This window comes from Acinonyx jubatus, chromosome A1 (assembly GCF_027475565.1).
Source record: "Acinonyx jubatus isolate Ajub_Pintada_27869175 chromosome A1, VMU_Ajub_asm_v1.0, whole genome shotgun sequence".
Lineage (NCBI taxonomy): Eukaryota > Metazoa > Chordata > Mammalia > Carnivora > Felidae > Acinonyx > Acinonyx jubatus.
The window spans coordinates 193,994,314-194,009,999 of NC_069380.1; the positions used below are offsets into that span (position 1 = coordinate 193,994,314).

The 15,686-nt window shown below is 42.1% G+C and overlaps 1 protein-coding gene across 5 annotated transcripts in view; it reads right to left on the reverse strand.

The window, feature by feature from the left end:
* HMGXB3 (HMG-box containing 3) overlaps nt 1-15,686 on the reverse strand; it is a 47,166-nt gene that overhangs the window by 10,439 nt on the left and 21,041 nt on the right. For all 5 annotated transcript variants that reach the window (XM_027077018.2, XM_027077017.2, XM_015083563.3 and 2 more), the window contains 7 exons: nt 14,631-14,806; nt 14,393-14,490; nt 12,088-12,186; nt 9,554-9,703; nt 5,395-5,696; nt 4,754-4,881; nt 269-400 (listed from right to left, as the gene is read on the reverse strand). In XM_027077018.2, the coding sequence (XP_026932819.1) occupies nt 269-400; nt 4,754-4,881; nt 5,395-5,696; nt 9,554-9,703; nt 12,088-12,186; nt 14,393-14,490; nt 14,631-14,806 (1,085 nt within the window). The remainder of the gene's footprint in view (nt 1-268; nt 401-4,753; nt 4,882-5,394; nt 5,697-9,553; nt 9,704-12,087; nt 12,187-14,392; nt 14,491-14,630; nt 14,807-15,686) is intronic.

A 15,686-nucleotide genomic window follows, 5' to 3' on the forward strand; every position in this document is an offset into this window, starting at 1 on the left:
TCTACCCATATGATCAGAGGATGAACTTCTAAAGAGTCAGCTTAACCTCGTGCTGGGGGTCCCTGGCTGGATGGAAAGACTCATTCTTCCCAAAGTTAATTTGGCATTCGTAAAATTCAAAAGCAGGAGAGTACCAGGGAAGTCAAGAATGTCTCCTTTCCGAACTATCAGATTCTTCTGCAAGATGATTCTTTCAACCGAAGCCCAGCACTGAAAATTCCCAGGGAACTCAGAACTAGCACGGAAAAGGGAGAACGACAACCTGTACCTGTCTGCTCCTGCACTGACTTCAGAACAGTGCTGATGGACACTCTGGGGTCCTCCCCCAACTTGATCTGGTTTCGGATTGCAAAGAGCAAGTCCAGGCTCACTAGTAGCTTGTTCCCCACATTAAAGAGACCTGCAGAGTTAAAAAGAAGCAACACAGAAACTCATGGTAAAACATCTACAATGGCAAAAAATTAGAAACAAACTAAATGTCCAGCAACAGTGTAAGAGCTAAATTAATTATGGTACATTTCTCAAATAGAAAATTATGCATTAGAAGGAATAAGGTAAACCTAAATGCTCTGACATGGGAGCCGTCCATAATACACAGTTAAATGAAAAAAGCACGCAATTAAATGTGTAGAGAATGTTTTCATAAAAAACCCGTCCCTGTGGCCCAGCTCAGTCTTCATTACCAGCGGGGCTGCCCTTCCTCTACTTCTCAACAGCCACACTGTGGGGGAAGGCCAGGAGTACCCTCTAGCCCAGGGATGTAACAAAAACTATAAAATCACCCCTAACAAAATCCGAAGATGAAAGACTCAGAAAAATTTAAATACAATCAATTGAAGACAAATAAAAGAGGGTGATTTTATATTTGCACAAAACATAAAGCATAAATTTGCACAAAAGCAAGTTCTAGAATATGTGTTCTCATTACAGAAGGGTATAAAGGAGTGGGGAAGGCTTTTCCGAGCATGATACCAAAGGCTGAATCCATAAAGGAGAATACCAAATCTGGTTACATAAAAATTAAAAAAAGAAAAGAAAAAAACAAAAAACAAAAAACACCTTTGTGTCCCAAAACAAAACAAAACCCAAAAAACCACAAATTTAACCACAATTAAAAGACAACTGATAAACTGGGGAATAACTCTGTCAACAACAAAATATTCAAATGAAGGATGGAAACAAAAGAAATTCACAAAAGAGATTTAAGAAAAAACAACATAGAATCCTCTTAAGAATCAAAGAAATGCAACAAATTAGGAAATGATACACCAGTTTTTACCTATCAAATTGGCAAAACTTTAAAAAATTATAATACCAATCTGCAAAAAGTTCCTAAAGCTGGTAAGGAAATTTAGCAAGGTCACTGGGTAAAAACTCAATAGACAAAACCCAACAGTATTTCTACACTAACACTGAACAGTCAGAAATTAAAACCATGTCATTTAGAATTGAACAAAATGAAATACTTAACAAAATATGTGCAGGATCTACATGCTGAAAACTATGAAACACTGATGAAAGAAATAAAAGAAACCCTAATAAGACAGATTGACATGTTTACGGATTGGAAGACTCAGTATTTTTAAGCGTGTTAAACTTTCAAATTGATCTATAGATTCAATGTAATGCCAGTTAAAATTCCAGTAGGACTCTGCAGATACTGAGAAGCTGATTCTAAAATTTACATGGAAATGCAAAGGAGGGGCACCTGGGTGGCTCAGTCTGTTGAGGGTCCAACTCTTCATTTCGGCTCAGGTCATGATCTCATGGTAAGTGGGTTTGAGCCCAGAGCTCTGTGCTGACAGTGCGGAGCCTGCTTGGAATTCTCCCTCCCTCTGCCCCTCTCCAACTGGCACGTGCTCTCTCTCAAAATAAAAATTAAAAAAATAATTAAAAAAAAAAAGAAAAAAAAGGAAATGCAAAGGAACTAAAATAGCCAAAACAACTAGGAAGAACAAGGTTGGAGGACTCACACTAACTGATTTTAAGACCTACTATCCAGCTGTAGTAATCAAGACCAGTGTGGTATTGGCAAAAGGACAGACAACATAAAACAGCGAAAGAGAACAGAGAACAGAAATAAACCCGTACATATGATCAACTGTTTTTCAACAAAGAAGCAAAGGCAATTCAATGGAGAAAAGACTATCTTTCAACAAATGGTGGTACAACTGGATGTCCACAAGCAAAAAAAAAAAAAAAGAAAGAAAGAACTCAATCTGGGCCTCACACGTTATACTCACACTTTATATAAAAATTAACTCAAAATGAATTACAAACTTAAATGTAATCCATAAACTTATAAAAATTAGAAGAAAACACAGAAAAATATATATGGTCTTCACTGACGTAGAGAGACCGTAGACTGCGAAAAGCATAATCCCTAAAAGAAACAACTGATGAAGTAGTCTTTGTCATAATTAAGAACTTCTGCTCTGTGGATGATTTCTTTAAAAGAATGAAAAATCAAGCCAAAAATCATGAGAAAACACTTGTAAATCACTTATCTGACAAAGGACTTATGGGTCCAGAATTATAAAGAATTTAACAGTAAGAAAACAATCTACTCCAACAGACCAAAGATGGAACAGATACTTCACCAAAGACGACATGTGGATGGCAAATAAACCCATGAAAAGATGCTCAACATCACTAGTCATTGAGGAGACACAAATTAAAACCACGAAGAAATACCACTACACACAGCCATCAGAATGGCTAAGAAAAACAAGAACAAAAAAACCCTCTCATTCCCTGTTGGACATAATGCAAAATGGTACAAACATTTAAGTAAACAGTTTGGCAATTCCTTTACAAAAATAAAGATACACTTAGCATATGGCCCAGCAGTCTGACTCCTCGGTATTCATCCAAAAGATGGAAATTTGTGTTTACACAAAAGCCCGTACATGAGTGTTCATAGCCGCTCTATTCAAAAGTGCCCAAAACTGGTAACAACACAAATGTCCTTCAAAAAGTGAACAGATAAACTAACTGTGGTACTTCACACAATGCAAAACTACTCAACAAGAAGGAGGAACAAACTGCTGATACATGCAACAACGTGGATGACTTTCAAAGGCATGATGTTTAACGAAAGAAGCCAGACTCACTTAAAATACTGCATACATTGTGTATCAACTACACTCAAAAGAATTTTAATCTTTAAAACATATTTTTAAAAAGTACTACATACTATGATTGGATTAAATGACATTCTAGAAAGATGGAGCTATAGGAATGAAGAAGAGATCAGATGGCTGCTAGAGGTCAGGGGTGATTACACACAGGAGGAATGTTTTAGGCCATGGAACTGTCCTATATACGGATTGTGGTGGCAGGTACACAACTCGGTGCACCTGTCAGAACTCATGTGACTGTACGACAATGAAGTAAATGTTATTGTTGATGTAAATTTAAAATTAAAGCTAAAATCAAAAATATATATAATCCTAGGTACTACTGACCCAGATAGACTGCAGGGAAATGGCACTCTCATTATCTACTGGCAAAAGCATAAAATAATACAAACTCAGTTGGGCAATACAAGACATTGAGAGCGTGAATACGAAACAAGGCAGTGTAAGGCTCTGAAGACAAAAATAAATCACAAATACTCTAATCTTTGGCACTCAAGTGTACGTATGAAATTCAAATTCCAAATTCTTACAACGGTGGTACATGGTGAATGTTCCACAAATGTCTGATGCTGATGAACATACAGGGAGAATGGGTGAACACGCAGCAATTCCGTTTTGAGCACTTGTCCAAAGGAAATAATTAAGGCTATACACAAAGAGTTAATTATAAAGAGAATTCTAAAATGGAGTCCCATACACTCTCTAATTATGGTCATGTATTTCCCCACTTGCTGGCACAGGAAGATGCCCATGGTACACTGCCAAACTTAAAAAGAATATTCCGGGGCATGTGGGTGGCTCAGTCGGTTAAGCATCTAACTCTTTTTTAAAAAAATTGTTTTTTAATGTTTTTAATTATTTTTGAGAGAGACAGAGACAGAATGCGAGTGGGTTAGGGCAGAGAGAGGGAGACACAGAATCGGAAGCAGGCTCCAGGCTCTGAGCTGTCAGCACAGAGCCCGACGCGGGGCTCAAAGTCACAAGCCATGAGATCATGACCAGAGCCGAAGTCAGACGCTCTACCGACTGAGCCACGCAGGCGCCCCAAGCATCTAACTCTTGATTTTGGTTCATGTCACAATCTCATGGTCATGAGATCAAGCCCTGTGTGAAGCTTGCTTGGGATTCTTTCACCCCCTCTGTTCCTCTCCCCCACTCAGGCTCACGCTTTCTCTCTCTGAGAATAAACATAAAAAAAATAAGAATATCCCAAAACAATATCTGGCACGACCCCACTTTTGCTGAAAGAAAAACCATAAACCCATAAATCCCATATTCCCTTTTATTTTCTTCTTTGTACCTGTCAGCATTTTCTATTTTTTTCCACAATGAAGATCTGTTATTTAAAAATTAACTTTGTCTAAAGATCCAAGATACAAGAGCCCTAATATAAGAGCCCAGAAGTAATCTTCTGGCACCAACACATCCATGAGAAAAAAATCCCCTCTTTCTCAGAAGCCACATCTGAGGGAAGGTGCAGTGCTCAAAGAGCCAGAGGTCTGACCAAGAGAGGCTGTTCCCAAGCCTGTTTTGGGGCCCGTTGAAGGAAGAAAGGCTGATACCACCTGCATAGATGTCTGTGAAGCTGTGCAGGGCCAGACAATGACACCCACCTGCATAGATGTCCGTGAAGCTGTGCAGGGCCAGACAATGAGGGTTCAGACACATCTTCACCTGGGCAGTCACCACCTGTAGCCGGCTGGCTGTCAGCAGCCAGCACTCCTGGGGCCCGGCCAGGGAGCTAGTACCAAAACATCACCGACAGAAAAACATAAAGGAAATCAACTTATGCAGTTCCAGGGCTCAGTGATCAACGGCAAAGTTCTCAAGATTTTAATGAAGTAGGCAAATGAAGATGCTGGAGCTCGTGTTCCAAGGTTTTCTAGGTGGGTGTCTGCTCTGGTGGCATGTGGTCTGTGGAATCACCCCTTAAGTTAATACTACTCTGGATTCATTACCTACTTTAACCAATCGCCCTGAACTCCCAAATCCAAGCACTGTGCCGGGCAGTCCAGATGTAAATGAAATCCTAACTTGGTGACAACAACTTTCAGACATTTTCAATAGAAATAATGGATCATTACTAATCACTATGATTTTACTTTAGGCAATTGAAAAAGCAAAGGAAACCTAAGAGAAGCAGAGAATAACATCTTCAAAGGATATAGCTTTACAGAAGTTTAGAAAAAGGGGCAAGATGGGCCAAGTAAGATATGGCAGCTAGGGACAGGGTAAATCTGAAAGGGGTGCTTACTTTTGTCCCCCTTTGAATAATGGGCTGCTACAGAGTAGGCACTGCGTGGACGGAGACTCATAATAATTCGACCAAGAGGTCTGCTCGATGGTGACCGTCTCTTCACTCACGTTGGACAGAATGAGTCGAGAGCTGTTGAGTTCGTGAATCAAGGCGAAGACCTCAGCCAGCTCAGACTCGTTCTCAGGAATCTGCAGGACTTTGCGCAGCAGCTGCAGAGTGGACTGGCGCTGCACCTCCCTCTGGGCCAGGCTCAGGGGCTCTGTGGCACTCAGCACATCTGGGAGCGGTGAGCTGACCTCCTGGGAAAGGAGCAGATTGAATGATCAGCAAACAGCCAGGGCACCGCCAGCCTTGGTCTAAAATGCTGAGAGGCTGCCAGCGGCAGAGGGATGGGCCCATCCGTGGCTGAGGGTAGGAAACCTAGTTTCCAAACCACCTCAGTTAGTAACTCGCTGCGTGACTCGAGGCAGGTGTTCTCTCTCTGGCACAAAGTTCTCTACCAGTAAAAGGAGAGGATTATACACATCACTCAGAAATGGTTTCAGAGGTAAGCTCCCATTCACCAGGTTTAGAGAATAACAGACCCGGGTCTCAATCCTGGATATGCCACTTAATAGCCATACATTTGTGACCCAAAGCAATCTACTGAATCTTTCTGAGCCTCAGTTTTCTTATCTATGAAATGAAGGATGAAGTACTAGTAATCTCCTGGAGTTATCATGCAGAGTAAACAAAATACTGCAAGTAAAAAAGCACTTAGCATAGTTCCTGGTAGACAATGAAAGCTCTACAAATGGTAGTTTTGATATGTCACCAAATATCTGCACTACTTAAGGTATTTGTCTTTAACACTTTTATCTTCTGAGTACAAGGGAACTATTTCATATATCAATTAAAGGCTTTCAGGACTAAGGTCCTGAAATGCTCATTAAAAAATGGAGGTTCCTCCGAGATCCCTTGTATAAATGCAACAGGAATCACTCCCTCCCTTGTGTTTCCAGAGTCCATCCTTTTACTGCAGAATTCACTGTCTCACAGCTGGTGAGACTGTTCCCCTATTTTCAGTGAGTATAAGGTTCCTGTTTATTTGCTGATTCCCAAAACCAGCATGAGAGCACACTAAAGATTCTAATTCCTATTTGCTGGACATATAATATGTTGCTTTGCAGAAGTTAATTGCCTAATAACAAGAAGGAACTTTCTATGAACTCTGCACACCTATAGCTCTCATCTCATTTATCTGTAGTTTGGCTACTTACTTTTCTCCCCCATGAGACTGTGTGTTCCTCAAGGGAAGGGACCATGTTCTATTTATCTTTGTATCTCCAAAGGCCTGACCTACAGTAGGCATTCAAATGCATGCTTGCTGGAAGAAAAAGAACAACTGCAGAGAGCTGACTGACACTAGAATGAGTTGCCCTGGGAGACAGTGTGTTCCCAGCCCTGTCTATGTTGAACTATGGGCTGGAAGAGTAGTTGGCAGGGATACTATCCTTCTACTCTGAGCCACAGTGAAAGACAGGAATGAAGACCATTCCAGCCCAGAGTTGCTGCAGTCTTAATTACAGCTACCAATGACAAACTGCGCAGGAAGCATATGGCCACCAGGGGGCTCCAGAGAGCATTACACACTAAGGTCCTTGGGTCTCAGACCAGTGTTTTAGTTTACAGAAAAACAGTAATTACATTTTATTTCTCTAAAACTTAGGAAGTTGAAAGGTGACATAATGTCAGAAGGATACTGGAGGTAGGCAGCTATCAACCAAAGACAAAAGAATATAAAATTCCAAGAGCAGGATTTGAAATCAATTGGCTAGAAGTCCCTGAACAATTCCTGTCTGACCTGGAAAGTTAGGTCACCTCATCATCCTCGATCCAGGGAACCAACATCCATTTCCACTCTGCAAACCACACCAATTGCTACAATCAAATAGGAGAAAGGAATGTTCAGAGCATCTACTTATACAGGACTCAATTCCATTCCATGATCGTGATCAATACATTGAGTATGCACACTCCAAGGTCAGAAGGCATGGGGGAACAGATACACCTGTCCTAAAAGAGATTACGGTGTCACAGGGAGCTAAGACAGAGTCAAGGCAGAATATGGTCAACACTAAGTGAAAACCTCCTCTTTCCTCCCATTAAAGGCATAGAAGATCCAGGAAGCTCACTGCCAGCAGAGAGCAGCCAATGGAACAGAATGTGATGGAAGCTATGGACCCATTTTACATGCTATTTCAGGGATTTACAGATTATTTGAAGCTCAATTCTGAGTCTTCTCTGGGGTTCACGGCCCTGAGAATAAACTGTCCAGATACAATCTACCTGGCCCGCTTTTGTCACTGGAGAAACTAAAACTCAGAAGAGGGATGGCATCCAGCTGAGGGTCCTCCCAGCTGTCTATTCCCAGTCCCCATGTGTTTTCCACTAAGCCATCAGTGCCCACATACTTTAGTTCTATTTCCCTTTCTCACAAGGATAACCTCAGAACACCACCTCAAGTATGGAAACAAACCTGGGACCACGGGGTAAGATTTATCTGCCAGGAGCTCCCCTGCCCTGCCGCCATATCCATAGAAAACTTAGCTTGAAATGGTTCTCACCACCTCGGTAGTCCTGTCCATTCCCAAACCCCCATATGCCTCCTTCCTGACACAACCTTCTAGCCCTCACAATGAATGAAGGACATTCAATGTGACCTCATCGCCTAAAATACAAATTGTCTGGTCTAATGTTAAAGATCTTCCACAATATGGCCACAATATGCCTTTCAAGCAGCTTATTTTGCATACTCCTCCATATATATATATATATATATACACATACACACACACACACACACACACACACACACACACACACACACACCTTTCTCTTCTAGGTGATTAGAGCACCAGGCTCCCTAGCGCTTCGCTTGTACCCATGCTTATCCTGGAGTATGGCATGCCTTCCTCTTCCATCCAAATCGTATCCACCCTGCAAAGTCCAGCTTAGATCTGGAGTGGCCAGACTCCACCTTGGATCCTGACCTGTTCTGTACGCCATCCTCTTTCCTCCCAAGGCAGATCAGGGAGATCTATCTTCTTACCTTCAACCTAGTCATTCCATCTGCTGCCTGAGGTACTGTAACGTTCTGTACACTTAAAGAAATTCACACGTGGAGGGGCGCCTGGATGGCTCAGTCGGTTAAGCGCCCGACTCTTGATTTCAACTCAGGTCATAATCTCACAGTTTGTGGGATTGAGCGTCATGCTGGGCTCTGCTTCATGCTGGGCTCTGCGCTGACAGTGTGGACCCTGCTTGGGATTCTCTCTCCCTTTCCCTGACTAGAACATGCACGTACACACTCTCAAAATAAACATTAAAAAAAAAAAATTCACGTGTAAAGTCTGAGGACCTCTGAAAATACCCATTTTTTCCTGGTTCTAATAAATAAAAAATGAGCCCTAATGAGGCAAATGGAATGTGTTTTACACTCCAAACAGTTTGGTCCAACTTCAGAGATTTGCCAAAACTGCTAGAAGTGAAGCTTTGTATTGAGCCAAAAGCTCTATAAGGAACCTGAGAGGCAGTGATCTAATCTACAAAGTCTTAGGACTGGCATTCTCTGTTTACCAAAATACTATTTACCAGTGCTCCACCAGGTCTCAGAACTAAAAGAATGTAACCCTTCCGTCCCTCTCTTCAAAATCCTATTTAAAGAAAAAACTTTAAGTTTATTTAGTTTTTAGAGACAGGAGAGGGAGAGAGGCAGAAAGAGAGGGAGCGAAAGAATCCCAAGCAGGCTCCGTGCAACCAGCAGGGGTCGAACTCATAAATTGTGAGATCATGACCTGACCTGAAATCAAGAGGGGATGCTTAACCAACTGAGCCACGAGGCACCCCTTAAGAATCCTCTGTAAAGCCTGTATTCCCATTCTCTTTGGTGAAAGAACTCTTGATCCACTGGGCTAGAACGTTCTCCAAGTCTCTCAACTTAATAATGAGGACAAGGAAGCCCAAAGAGAAGGGTAGGTCCAGAATTTAAAACTGGTTCCAGTTCTGGTGTTCTAATTATGATCATGTACCAAGAAATCATTTTATTTCTACTAAAACAGGTCCACTAACAAAGCCCAACACAAGGCTAGGGGATGTGTTTAGGGGAGGAACTCACAAGAGCCTTGGTGGTTTTCTCAGTCCGGTCTTTAGCAAGGTTAAAACCACAGCTGGGACAAATCCGCGGTTTATGTCGGTTGGTGTAGACGTAGTTACAAGAGGGATTCTTGCACTTTCCCCGGCCTCTTGAAGTAGCGAGGCCCAAATCCTAAAAAAGTAAAACCAATATTCAATTCCACAAAAGTTACACCTGGGCAGAGTCAAAAACCAGGATGACCAGCTATCAGTAAATCAGAGAAGAAAGTGACAATGGCAAAACCAGATTTAGACTAACTTCCAAAGAGCCTTGATGCAAGATCCTTACTCTGCGGTTACCTCCTTTCAATCTTAATACAGCCTGTATAATTTTGGCAAGTCCCTCCCCATCTGTGAAACAAGTGAGCTGACTCTTTAGTGTCAGAAATTCAAATGCCATGGAACACCTGGGTGGCTCAGTCAGCTAAGCGTCTGACTCCCGGTTTCAGTTCAGGTCATGATCTCATGGTTTGTGAGATCAAGCCCTGGGTCCAGCTCTGTGCTGTCAGTGCCGAGCCTGCCTGGGACTGATTTCTCTTTCTCTCTCCCTCCCTTTCTCTCTGTCTCTCTCTTTGTCTCTGTCTCTCTCTCTCTCCCCCCCGCCCCCCCCCCCCCACACAATTTCACACATGCTCCTATATGTTCACTCACACTCTCAAAAAAATAAATAAATCAATATTTTTAAAAAATGTTAGAAATTCAAATGCCCTCAGGGTCCAGGCTACTGGCAGAGAGAAGCAGGTCTATTCTAGCAGAAGGCTGAAGACTGTGGTGAACAAGCATCCACACCCTTCTGAAGACAATCAGGACCTCTGGACTACCTAAGCTCAAATCTCTGGCATCTAGGCTCCTGTGACATGCTGCTATCTAATCAAAAAAGAGAAGGTCCTGGGAAGCTCCCCCCAGATAGTAACCCTAGTGGCCTTCTGTAGTCAAAGGGACAGGGAGGTGATGGTATAGATGGCATGGAGAAGGTAGTAATTAGTCTCTGAGAAAAGAAACCTGAGCAGATATTCAGGATAAAGGAGATATTCTCCTTAAGGATCAGGCCAGTCTATGCACTAGTCCACCATACTGTCCTGTCTTGTTACTACAGAATCCCTAGCAGAGGGTCTGGCCAGAGCAGGCTCTCAGTAAATATTTTCTGAATGAAGGAATGAATGGTTCTGTACCTGTCTGCCTTTATCAGGTAAGAGTTTTTAAAAATCCAGCTGCTCTCTCAAAATCTGTGTATCTTACTCAATTCAGGCAGAGAACCTGCCAAAAGTTACCTGGCTAATCGGTATCTAAGGATCAATAAAATTAGAGAATGCTAGAAGCAAAAAAAGAGCCCCAACATGATATCTAAACTGATGCAGCATTTTACAGACGGTGAAAACTGAGGACCAGAGAAGCAAAGATGCCTACTTGCCCCAAGTCATGTGCATGCTGGCAGCAGAGCCAGAACCACTTTGGGACTAAGTCCTTTGAGTGCTTATTCCACTGCTCCATGTGGCTTCCCCTGTAAAAGGATGACCCCAGAGTCCCACTCTGTTTGTTGACTGGGATGTTTACTGGGATGTTAATATATGCTGTGTTAAAAATAAAAGGTGATGAGGTGCCTGGGTCGCTCAGAAGGTTAGGTGTCCAACTTCGGCTCAGGTCATGATCTCGCAGTCCGTGAGTTCGAGCCCCTGCGGCGCTGTGCTGACAGCTCAGAGCCTGGAACCTGCTTGGGATTCTCTATCCCTCCCTCTCTCTGCCCCTCCCCCACTCCTGCTCTGTCTCTCTCAAAAACAAACAAACATTAAAAGATATATAAGGGGCACCTGGGTGGCTCAGTCGGTTAAGCAGCCGACTTCGGCTCAGGTCATGGTCTCGCGGTCCGTGAATTCGAGCCCCGTGTCGGGCTCTGTGCTGACAGCTCAGAGCCTGGAGCCTGTTTTGGATTCTGTGTCTCCCTCTCTCTGACCCTCCCCCGTTCATGCTTTGTCTGTCTCAAAAATAAACGTTAAAAAAAAAAATTTTTTTTAAAAAGATATATAAAATAAGTAAATAAGGATAAAAATAAAAGGTGGGTGGGGAGGGAAAAGGTCTGTGGGAAATGCGAGGCTAAACAAAGATGCTTGACCAAAGCATTTCTCAAATCCTTTAAGAGGCCAGTACTGACTGTGACTCTATTTTAAGGGGGAAAAACAGACCTTTCTCACACTTACCAGTGGATAACAGACTTTTGAGGCTAAAAGGTCCAAAGACTGTTGAATGCTACAGCTGGACTGGATTCTCATGTCCAATTACTCCAAGAAACATCCAGGTCTCAGCTGGCCTACACGCTATAGATCTCGCCTGCAAAACACCTAGCTAATTCACCCAGCGGCTACCATCTGGATCAGTGAAGGGATCTTCAGAACCAATGATCTATCCCTGACCCTACTCTCACTCCTAACTACCACTCCCCACCTCCCTCAGACTTCTACTCGCCCTCCACCTAAAAGCAAAACCCATGTCCTTGTCAACCCATCACCTGGCCACACTTACCAGCGTTACAGTGCAGCTGTACTTGTATGGAGGAAACAGATCAGGCTTGACTTCTACAACTTTTACTTGTGACGTCCGACTGCCCGGGCCATTTGTTAGCTGTGGATCAGAACCAGTGATTTAGTGCTTTTCTATAAAACCTCACACTCCCGAGGGCCTGTGTCCTGAAAGAGCTTGAGGAAACCGTTTCCCAGGGACTTTGTAGAGCCACACTCCATGTGAGCTCTAGGATGCTAGTCAGCAGTCACCAGCCCGCCAAAAGTTTAAATGTCACTTTCAAGTCCAGGGTTGCCACATTCTTCTGTGCAGTTTCTAACACTGCATACTAGAAACACTGTGAATCAGATTTACAACTGCTACCAAGTGAGAAAAACTTATAATAGTCATATACCACACAAATATGTGGTTGAATAATGTTGGCATAGAAAGAACTCGAAAAGATTGTTCACTAAAATGTCACAGGTTGAGAGGAAGATCGTGACTTTTTCCCCTTTCACCACTATCTATGAACTTTTCAAACGTTCTATACTATTAAAGAAAAAAAAGATGAAGACAGCATTAGTAATTATTCTGTAATACCAAATTTAAGTTGATATTCAGAACATAAAATTTCATGTAACTTAACGGGCCTAAGACTAGCAAAAGGACTTGCAACTTTTAACAAATACCCAATGTTACCAGTCAAAAGGAAACTATTTACAGAGAAGACTGGAGTTTACCCAAGTAAAGGGACTCTAAAGGCTGGAAATCTACAAAGCAGAAAAGCAGACTAGATCCTTCTAGATCTAAATCACACATGCATCCAGTGCTGATACCACATCTGGGTGACAGATCAGCCTTCAAAGTAAAAGCCAATTGATACTCTATTTGGGGCAAATTTGGAACAAAGGGAGTTGCCTGGCAGAGCACCCTGCAAGGGAGAAGGCAGCCCGAGTTTCCTATTCCATTTTGGTCTAACAGGGTTTTTGAACTACAGGCCACAAAATCCACTGACAGGTCATGAAATTAATTTAATGAGTTGAAACCATTTCCATTTGCAAAATGGAAAATACCAAAATAACCACATATAGTAAGGGCATAGCTTCCTTACTCTTTTCATGTATACAGGTATGGATGTTTACTGGACTGTGATGTAAAAATGTGTTATTGAGGGTCATGGCCCAAAAAAAAGAGGTCTAGTAAAAAAAAAAAAATGCTGCTTTAGGGAATTTTGATAGTAACTATTCTGGTCACATATGGATAAAAAACCAAAAAAAACCCTCTATCATTAATATGAATGGACTGTACTGGCTACAAACTAGAACGTGAAGAGCCATGATTTTTGGTTTTAAAAAATTATATTAAAAAAATCCCCACAAACCTAGGAAAAGCCTCAGAGGCTGAATGGGCACAGAATGCCAATAGTAGTTAGTTCTGGGTGGCAGGATTACAAGAGACTGACTTTCTTTCTGCCTTACTGAATTCTCTGTATTTTCTACAACAACCGCGCGTTCATTTTTTCAAGAGGCTAAAAAAACAAGACAACTAAATGCAGTATCTAATCCTACAATGAACCCTGTACTGGAGTGCAAAAATGCTATAAAGAACATAACTGGGTAAAATTGTCGAAACTGGAATACAAATGACAGACTGAAGTATTATATCAATGTTTCAGTAACAGAAGATCCTTATTCTTAGAAAATGCACACTGAAGTATTAAGAAGCAAAAGGCCATGTAACTTTCCCTTAAATTACATGTACTTTTGAAACATACATGAGCACAAATGATGAAGCAAAATGGGTGATACCTTACCAATAAGCAACTATGAGTGAAAAGTACATGGGTACTTTCTTTGTACTGTCTTCACTCTTGCAATTATTTTCCTAAATTTTAAATTGTTTCTAAATTAAGGGACGCCTGGGTGACTCAGTGGGTTAGGTATCCAACTTCAACTCAGGTCATGATCTCACAGTTCATGAGTTAGAGCCTTACATCGGACTCCTTGCTGAGGGTGCAGAGCCTGCTTGGGATTCTCTCTCTCCCCCTCTCTCTCTGTCCTTCTCTTTCTATCCCTTCTGCACACTCTCTCACAAAATAAACTTAAAAAAATTATTTCCAAGTCAAAAGTTTAAACATGCATTCATTTTATAATAAGAAAAAAAGTAAGTAAAAATAAGTAACTCATTCATGCTCAACTTCATTCCAGAGGTCACTCTCCAATGTAATAGGCTTCTGCCTATGGCTCTGAGACACTAAATAGAAGCCCTGTTCTCGGAGCAGCAGGCCTGCCCCCAGGATGCCCTACCTCTGGAAAACGGGTCTTACCTTCACTTCACTGCTGTGTGATGACTGCTGGATTGGCTGGCCCAGCTGCTTCAGCGTGCTTGGCTTCAGGCCACAAGTCCTCACAGAGGGGGTTTTATCTGAGACAATCAGAAGTCAAACTGGTGACTTAAATGCATTCAGAGTCCCCCTCATTCTCTCATCTCCATTCTCAACAACCCCACTGCTGTCCCCTTCCTATCTGACAGCTCCCCGCTCCCGGGTTTGTCCCAGCCCTTACCACTCAGGGGAAAGGCCTGCCTGGCCCTGGACAGTCCCATGCTGTTGCCTCGGCCCACATTAGATGGGGCTGGGAGAATTGCTCTCATGGGTCTTGCCGCAGCCAGTAATGAGGGCTTGCCCCGAGCTTTGCCCTTAAGCTCAGGGGCTCTGAGCCCAGGGGTGAGCGGGTCAACTCTGGAGAAAAAAAAAAAAAAAAAAAAAAAAAAAAAGAAGGGAAACCTAAAAATTCTGGACCAAGTGGAAGAAACCAAAGCACAATCTCCAAATAGCATTTTAGCAGAGGGATAGTGTAGTAAACTCAGGGTAGATTATTTCAGGGGTCATTACGAAGATAAATACAAAATAGCGCCCACTGTGAGGAATACAAACAGCTAGTGTAGTTATAATATCTGCTCTGCCTCTAATTAGTATTTGAAGTATATGAGTCTCCCAGATGAGGGAGGCTAAAACACCCGCAGAACGAAATCCACATTTTCTTGCAGCTCCAATGCTGAGCACAGAGCCTACATCACAGAAGGCTCTTGTCAAGTGACACGCTTGCCTAAAACGAACAGTTGAAACTACACAGCTTCATGCTCTAAAGATACAGAACCATCCCAAAGTATACTATAAATAAAAACAGGCAAGATGTAGAGATACATAAGTTATGCTACCATTTGTATAAAAAAAGGTAGGAAAAAATACATATACACATACACATATTTGTAGTATATGTCTAAAATTATCTCTGAAAACAGAAATTTGAGAAAACGGATTGTCTGGAAAATGGAAATGGATGACTTAAGGATAGGCTAGAAGAGATTTTTTTCAGTGTATATTCCTTATACCCTTTGAGTTTGAATCATGTGACTATATCTCCTATTCAACAATAAACAATTTTAAATCAAATAATAGAAACCAGAATTTCTAAGCCTTGGCACTATCGACATTTTGGGCTGGGTAATTCTTTGTAGGAGCCTGTCCTGTGAATGTTTAGCAGTATCTCTGGCCTCTACCAACTAGATGCCTGCAGCACCCTTCTCCCCCACAGTTGTTAACAACCAAAAATGTCTCC